The sequence below is a fragment of the Galleria mellonella genome, unplaced genomic scaffold, assembly GCF_026898425.1.
Source record: "Galleria mellonella isolate WM207_F2 unplaced genomic scaffold, CSIRO_AGI_GalMel_v1 utg150, whole genome shotgun sequence".
Classification (NCBI taxonomy): Eukaryota; Metazoa; Arthropoda; class Insecta; order Lepidoptera; family Pyralidae; genus Galleria; species Galleria mellonella.
The window spans coordinates 1,116,690-1,125,745 of NW_026442002.1; the positions used below are offsets into that span (position 1 = coordinate 1,116,690).

The following is a 9,056-nucleotide window of genomic DNA, read 5'->3' on the forward strand; positions in this document are numbered from 1 at the left end:
AATCTAATTACCTAACTATCCCTTTCCTCCCTGTCCATGGTACTGTTCATGTATATATGCAAAGGTTTTTATTAATGAATGATAATGGAATGGTAACCCCGCCTGCGTTAACGGTATACGCTGGTGGGGCACCAGTGAAGGGTGATAGGTGAGGATGAAAGCAGGTTAGTTAGCCCATCATGACGAGTATTCGTTTTCTTAGAATTGAACACAATAGTTTGTTTCTAGGAAGAACTGCGAGGAGGTCGACTTGACAGGGTGTGTTGCTAGCAATGGGGATACTAATCCCCATTATTACCAATCCCTTCTCTCCCCAGAAAGAAAGGAGAGGCCTATTCTATGCTGGGTTCACACGTCATTATTTAATTTTTAAATGTAATAAATATATGATTATTGATATATATATTGCAGGCACAATACAAAGACGGAGCCATTGTGGTTGAAACAACACTCCCCAATGCGGTCATACTGGACATCGTTGCCAGGACGTCGGGCAAACGGACTGTGTTGCAAGGATTCGGAGGTGCATAATGTAGACCAAATATTTTTATTTTCCTGGTACATTGATCTTTTTTTTTTTTTAATGGATGATAATGGAATGGTAACCCCACCCGCGCTATCGGTATACACCGGCGGGGAACCAGTGAAGGATGATAGGTGAGGATGAAGCAGGTCAGTTGGCCCATCGTGACGAATTCAACGAGAATTGTTCACGATGGTTTCCAGGAAAAATCACGTGGAGGTCGACCTAATGAGGCATATAGTTAGCAATGGGGCTGCCAAACTCCATTGCTAACAATCCCTTTCCCCCCACATTAATCATATTGTGGTCGGGGCATAGATTGGGCTACCCCTTCCTTTCCCGTGGGTGTTGTCTTAACGACTTAAGTCTTAACTAAGGGCACTTAATGGTCGAGGGTTCGGCAACAGAGTCCCACTTAAAAGGTCACTGAAGCCTAACTGCTCATCGATGCATCAGGTCTACCTTCACACGGTTTCCCCTGGAAATCATCACGGTTAATTGTGGAGTTCGCCATGATGGGCCAACTGACCTGTTTCTATCCTCACCTATCATTCCCTCGCTAGTGTATACCGTATACCGGCCAGCGTATGCTGTTAGCGCAGGCGAGATGACTGTGGTGAGATCACCAATGTTTATTATATACATATATCAACTTTTATAATATAATTGATTTTTTTATTAGTTAAAAACATACAGACAAACAAACACTTTGTTATATATATATATATATATATATATATATATATATTTATATCATGACGCTTGGTCACGGGGCTCACTCGCATTCTCATCGCTCTCACACTGACTCAGAAACCGGTCCTGAGGGAGACACTGTCAGGAAAACCCGTTTAGGTCGAAGGGTCAAATTCCCTATTATCGCCCTTAGGACGCTTCTGGAAGGGGGGTGATGTGGTGAGATAATGCTCACCAATATTTATTATATACATATATCGATTTTTATAATACAATTGAATTTTTTATTAGTTAAAAAAAAAACAAGCAGACAAACTAACATTTTGTTATATATATATATTTATATCACGACGCTTGGTCACGGCACTCGCTCGCAAGATGCGCAGGCGCTTTGTGATTGTCGGCTGCGCGCGCATACCGCGCACGGGCCAGCGACCAGAGAGTGTTTTGTTAACTTGGACAATTTAAAAATTTATTTGTTTTATTGTAAAATAATAATATTTTTTTTTAATAATTGATTAAATTTATTTACAAGATTAACCCTACTATCAATCCTACATTACCATTTTATTATCGTCCATTAAAGAAAAAGCAATAGAAATAGTGTATTTTGAATGAATTAAGTAGCCCCGAGGTTCATACATTTCTGTAATCCACAGACACCCAGTCAGCAGTGGCCATGGTGACAGGCGAGTCGTGCTGCCGTGGTAATGTGGTGGGAGTGGTGAGGTTCCAGCAGGCCGGCGACGGTGCCCTCATAGCCGACGGTAGCATCGACGGCCTGACCGCCGGCCCGCACGGTCTACACGTCCACGAAGTTGGAGACTTGAGTAAGGTTGGTGATTATCAGTACTGGTCATTGGGAGGAGGGAGGGGGTAGGTTTATTTTAACAACTTAGAATGGCAAACAAGCTGACGGCCCACCTGATGGAAAGTGGTAACCGTCGCCTATAGACATGAGCAGTACCATGGATATAACAGAGTATACTGTTTCGCCCATGATACCCCCCATGCGTTGCCATTCCTGAGGACTCAGGTGTTATTCCTCTGTACCCTGTAAATTCACGCCATATCCCACCCTTCAAACCGAAACACAGCCATGCAAACACAACTGCTTCACGGTTGAAACACGAATTGGACAGAGGTACACAAGCAATCGACTTTTGTACAAAGTCTCCCTCTTTTGCCTCAATTCAAGACTTACTACTATTTATTACTAACAACCCAACAGAGAATTAAGTGGACCCGAGATACATATATTTCTTAAGTAAATTCAAATTTAATTTATCTTTATTTAAATAGACTTGCTTACAAGCACTTTTAAATCGCCATTTTTATTTTAAATCTACTGCAGGGTTCGGAAAGTTCTTATCTGTTGAGAAGAGCCCGCGAGAAACTCAACAGTTACTCTTTTAAATCTCTGTTGACATTATGTGTATTTATTTAAATGTATTATGTCTAAAATTACATGGCCGTTAGAAGCCCGCGCATGATCGACTAACACAATGCACGTTTGTCATTCGAGTAATCGTTTAGTATGTAATAGGCTTTGTTCAATAAGTGTTTTTTAATAACAGTTTTAAATTTATTAAAAGTAGTACTTCATAAAATTTTATGTTTTCCCCCAGGGCTGCCAGTCGATAGGTGACCATTTTAACCCATACAACTCGCCGCACGGAGCTCCTGAGGATCCTAAAGAGTTGAGGCACGCTGGGGACCTGGGCAACATTGTTGCTGATGAGAATGGAAGGGCGACTTTTAGGATTCAGGATAATGTACTAAAAGTAAGTAGCGATAGATATGGTAGTTTCATAGTTTTTATACCAGAGGGAGACTTTGTACAAAAGTCGTTTGCTTGGCCACCTCTGTCCTATTCGTGTTTCTACCGTGAAGCAGTTGTGTTTGCATGGCTGTGTTTCGGTTTGAAGGGTGGGATATGGCGTGAATTTACTGGGTACAGAGGAATAACACCTGAGTCCTCAGGAATGACAACGCAGGGGGAGTATCATGGGCGAAACAGTATACTCTGTTATGTCCACGGTACTGCTCATGTCTATAGGCGACGGTTACCACTTTCCATCAGGTGGGCCGTCAGCTTGTTTGCCATACTAAGTTGTATAAAAAAATGCTGTATGCTGTATTTTATATATTCTTCTAAACAGATCTGGGACATCATCGGTAGATCAGTGGCAGTATCAGAGAGACAAGATGACTTCGGACGAGGTTCTTCGCCACATTCCAAGATTAATGGGGACAGCGGGAACCCGTGAGTGTTGATACATACATAGATAGATAATTTATTTGCATTACTTACATAACAACAGACAAACACTGTAGAAAGAGACAAAACAATACATATATAAAAAAATATATAGGTATATATATATATATATATATATATAAGAATAACATAATATATGCTCTCAATTTTTATCAACTGACCTCAAACAACTTCAAAAGGAAGGGAGATTTTCCAATTTGGTTGTATGTTTTTTATATTTATTGTCTCACAACCTATATATATATATATATATATATATATATATATATATATATATATATATATATAATAATAATAATAATAATATAAGCCTTTATTCAGACATTTTTTTTTAAAAAAACAACGTATTAACAACTTATTATTTAATTGCTGTTGTCTGTTTGCTTATTAGCAAAGGCCTCCTCCAACTGTCTCCAATGGTCTCTATTACTAGCAATTCTTGTCCAAATACACCCTGCTTCAGCCCTAATGTCATCTACCCATCTTCTATGTGGTCTTCCTCTTCTCCTTTTTTTGTCTTTCGTGTACCAAAACATTATCTTTTTACTCCATTTATCTCTCCCTCTAATTGTATGCCCTGCCCATTTCCATTTAAGTTTTTTAACTGTGACTGTAACATCTTTAGTTTTTATGTGTTTTATGTGTAAAACACATATATATATATATATATATATATAGGTTGTGAGGTTATTATATATATATATATATATATATATATATATATTTAGCAGTGGTCAGATAATGGCTGAAATAACGATGAATAAAGAATAATCTTGTTTAAAAAGTCTTTTGTATTTTACAGAGTCGCTTGCGGCGTCATCGCTCGCTCGGCGGGTGTGTTCCAAAATCCAAAACGCGTATGCGCGTGCGACGGCGTCGTGGTATGGGACGAGAGGGACAAACCTCTTGCGGGGAAGGGGCGGAGGGAGGGGAAAAAGTGCGGCGGCTGTTGCCAGAGGGACAATAAAGAGATGCGTGATGAAGTGGTCAAGCAGTGCTGTAAAGTTTAGACTAATTTTTTTTATACCACTGAGATGGCAAACAAGCATACGGCCCACCTGATGGCAAGTGATTAGGTATTGCATCGTCGTCATCATTTATCATTTCAGCCATTCTCCGTCCACTGCTGGACATAAGCCTCCCCCATAGATTGCCATAAAGAACGGTCCTGAGCCACCTGCATCCACCGACTCCCTGCAATGCATTTCAGGTCGTCTCTCCATCTAGTAGAGGGTCCTACACTGCGTTTACTCATACATGGTCGACACTCAAGAGCCTTTCTTCCCCATCGGTTGTCGATTCTTCGAGCTATGTGACCAGCCCATTGTCACTTCAGCTTGCTTACCCTTCAGGCTATGTCGGTTACTTTGGTTCTTTAGCGGATATCCTCGTTTCGGATTCTATCACGCAAAGAGACTCCGAGCATAGCCCGCTGAGTAGCTTGTAGCTTTTGCATTCGGGTAATCGTGTAGGACCATGTGTCGGTTCCATAACTCACACGCACTGGTTACCCCTTCTTTGCATACTGGTGGAAATTTCCATCATAACATTGAACGCCCAAAAATTATATAAAAGAACAAGTTCACTTTAACTTGATCGTGTCTGGATACCTTTTTAATGTCCATTGCAGAAAAACAAAACTTAGCTGTCAAATTTATTTCTTTAACCATTTTTCCTTTAATTTTGAACATGAATTATATCACCTTGATTTATTTCACCAATAAATTTTTTTTTTTGGTAATGAGTAATTATTGTGGGATTACTTCTGTGTTATTTTTAAATAAACCTTTTTATGGGAACAATGATTTGTTTTTTTTTTATTGGCAACTAAGTTTTACCCGCGACTTCGTCCTTGTGTTTCAACCGTGAAGCAGTTGTGTTTGCATGGCTGTGTTTCGGTTTGAAGGGTGGGATATGGCGTGAATTTACTGGGTACAGAGGAATAACACCTGAGTCCTCAGGAATGGCAACGCATGAGGGGTATCATAAGCGAAACAGTATGTCCACGGTACTGCTCATGTCTATAGGCGACGGTTACCACTTTTCATTAGGTGGGCCGTCAGCTTGTTTGCCATTCTAAGTTGTATAAAAAAAATTATATATCCCGTACGGGCAAACGCAGTGTATGACGGCCCCCTCTATTTCGTCCGACTCCAAAAAGAAGACAGTTCTAATTTCGGTTGTATTTTTCTATATCTGTTACCTCATCACACCGTCAGTGGTAAAACCGATTTGGAAAATTCTTTTTTAACTGTAAGGAAGAATCCCATAGAGATGTTATAAAAATGGGTTAAGTAGTTTAGTTTTTAAATCAAAACTGGCTTTGCCACAACTAAAGTTTTTTTTATACCACTGAGGTGGCAAACAAGTATACGGCCTACTCGATGGTAAGCGGTTACCTCAGCCTATGAACGCCTGCAATACGCGAGGTATTACGCGCGCGTTGCCGTTGTTTTTTTTTTGTATAAGAGAATTAAATTATTTTTAAATGCTACTAAAAAATCAACAATCTATCGTACCCTTAGATTATGTGGATAGAGCATCGATACTCAAAAACGGATCAACTTTTTGTCAGCTAATTGGCAAATTGACTCGTCTTTTTATCAGTGTTCTATATACTTACGCACACAATGTATCTTGACGTATTATTTAATAAACAAAATGAGTGTTTACGCATTAAAACGATGCAGAAATTATAAGACAAAATAAATATAGGAGTTATATATATATATATATATATATATATATTCCTTTAGAATCACTCGTAACTATTTATCACGTAAAATTGTATGAAAAACTTGACCTGGATTTCTCGGTTTGTATAGAGACACTCTATCTATATAATCTAAGGTCGTACCATACTACAATGCCAAGAAAATAATAAACTCCCATCAATTAAATAAACATATTGTTTCCTTTCTCTTTATTTGAGAATAGATGCCAATAAACAGAAATATTAATTGCTAACAAATAATAATTTTAGAAGCCTTAGTAATATTACTAAGCTCGTTTAAAAATAACAATAATGAAAAAATATTAAAGATTTACATAATGGAACTGAGACGGTTTACAAAAAATTATACATTGTAATACTATATTCAGAATTTGTTATGAGTATAATTCACGAAATGTAAAAAAAAGAAATAGTTTTTGTGAAATAACATTATGACATGTGATTATTACAATTATAAACTGTAATATAATGTAAGATTGTAATATTGTTATACTATTTTTAGAATTTGTTACGAATATAATTCACGGAATGTACAAATGGTGTGTAGTTTTGTAAAATAAAATTATTACATGTAATTATTACGATTATACATTGTAATATTGTAATACTAATTTTAGAATTTGTTACGAATATGATTCCATAAAATGTAGAAATATTAAATTGTTTGTAACAAACGAAACATTACATTTAGAAAATTATACGCTGCAACGGTGCTCGTGAATTATCATTTTTCTCATCCTTGTTTTCTTACATTATCATACGCTGCCTGTGATTGTGTTATTGTATTATTTCCACAAGTTTATTAGTTGTATACTTTTAATGAATAAAAATTATAGTTACACATGTTACAGAAAAAAAAAACAATAACAAAAAAGTTGGTAACCATAATTTATTTTTTGTTATAATTTGTTATTGTTATTGTTATGTAATATTACACATTTTCACGTCTGTATACAACAAATAATCTCGTATTCAAACAAAATACAATATTACAATAGCATATTTTAAATTTATACCCAGTTTTATAATAGCCTAGTATTTTATTTTAATCACATACATCTAAACTCCGTTACATTGATATATTGTATATACTTATCTAGATATGTCACAACGTGTAAAAACAGCATTGCACATTGAAAATATTACTTTACTCAATAATTTTTACATCCAAGCTTCACTACAAACTTAGATATCTACTAGTATGTACTAGCGACAGAAGTAAGCCAGAAATCTCATGTGTTTTTACACGTTACAATAGTAAATGAACTTAATTTGAGAAACAAATGCAGTCTACTGAAATACTATCTATGAAACTTAATATAATTGCAATAAATTATTGATTAATTATTTACAATGTACTTAGCCACTAAAAGTTTACTTTTGTATAATGCTTTATACATGTTTCATTCAGCATTAAGTGCGTAAGTATATATAATATTTATGCATGCTTTTGTAATATTATTATATAGCATATATATTTGAGTAAATGATAATGCCACAAAATTTGTACATATTTTATATCAGTTATCATATACTGAGATGCCACAATGATTTTATTAACGTGCATAATCCCTTTTTTCCTTGGGAGATAAAGCGTTAAAGTCTGAACGTGAGTTGTTACTCTGAAATGGTAAAAAAATAAATTAAAGAGACATACAAGGTGAAATTAAACTCATTAGAATCTTTGTAAAGAATATAATATCAGTAAAACTGTTCTTGTTTTATTTTTTAGAGACTAATGGACGACGAAGGAATACTAATACAAGGTCCATAAAGTTAGCATACATACATACATATACATATCTGTCACGCCTGTCTCCCATTAGGGTAGGCAGAAACAATGGAACGCCAAATGCTTCGATTCAAACAAACCTCTTTCGCTTCTTCCACATTCATCAATCTTTTCATACACGCTCGCCGGTTACGGGTACTTTTAAAGTTAGCATAGAGGTCTCTAAATGTCCAATTAAGGGGTTTAATGATTTTATTTTCACCTTGTATTTATATATATGTAATACGTTACTTATCTACTCTATTAACTTTATATCTAAGTATATATTGTTAAAATCTAGTACTATCATCTGTATTTTATATCCAACATCAAATGGCAGTGTTAAAGTGATAAACTAAAAGTAGAATGTTTTTTGGAACATTTTTTTTTAATTACGTTCTCAAGTATCTCGTCCTTTACAGATCCGAGTTTATTAAAATGAAATCAGTATCCTTATAACGATTACTCAGTGGAAAGTTATATTTATAAAATAATATTTAATAGTCATAAATTAAGTATATATGACATATGTATATGTATTTATAAATTAATATTCATAATGCCTCTATAAGAAACACTTTATGGTAATCCATTTGCGAATATGATTTCAACAAATAATTGGAAACAATGAACAAAAAGATTTTTCTTTCTCTATAGCTTATGTAAAGAAAAAATACAATATTATATTTCAAATCATGAATCTAGATTGTTACTTTTTTAAATCATGTTACTTCACTATTGTTTTTCTTTACACTTGTAAAGAAACTAATTTGGAATCATAAATCTACATTTTTTTTCAACGAAGATCCATATAAATTATGGATGAAACAATTTTCTCCTCCTTCTTTCGAAGAAACAATTGTAACTTATGACTAGCTGTACGGGCCATGCATTTTGCCTGTCCAGTTTTGGACGAGTTTTAAAACAACTAGATTTTTTTTTTTAAATTATGGCACCTCACTATGATCTTTTGGAAAATTACGTTTTGAACGGTAACGGGGCGACGATAAGCCTTTCACTACCTATTAAAGATTATGCTCATAAATAGATCTTA

The 9,056-nt window shown here is 35.4% G+C and overlaps 1 protein-coding gene across 1 annotated transcript in view; it reads left to right on the plus strand.

Moving 5' to 3' along the window:
* LOC113513993 (titin-like) overlaps positions 1–7,085 on the plus strand; it is a 43,909-nt gene extending 36,824 nt beyond the window's left edge. Inside the window, exons 17-21 of the mRNA XM_052892082.1 lie at positions 412–523; positions 1,876–2,051; positions 2,845–3,000; positions 3,379–3,482; positions 4,300–7,085. Coding sequence (XP_052748042.1) covers positions 412–523; positions 1,876–2,051; positions 2,845–3,000; positions 3,379–3,482; positions 4,300–4,507 — 756 coding nt within the window. The 3' untranslated portion in view covers positions 4,508–7,085. The remainder of the gene's footprint in view (positions 1–411; positions 524–1,875; positions 2,052–2,844; positions 3,001–3,378; positions 3,483–4,299) is intronic.
* The last annotated feature ends 1,971 nt before the right edge of the window (positions 7,086–9,056 follow it).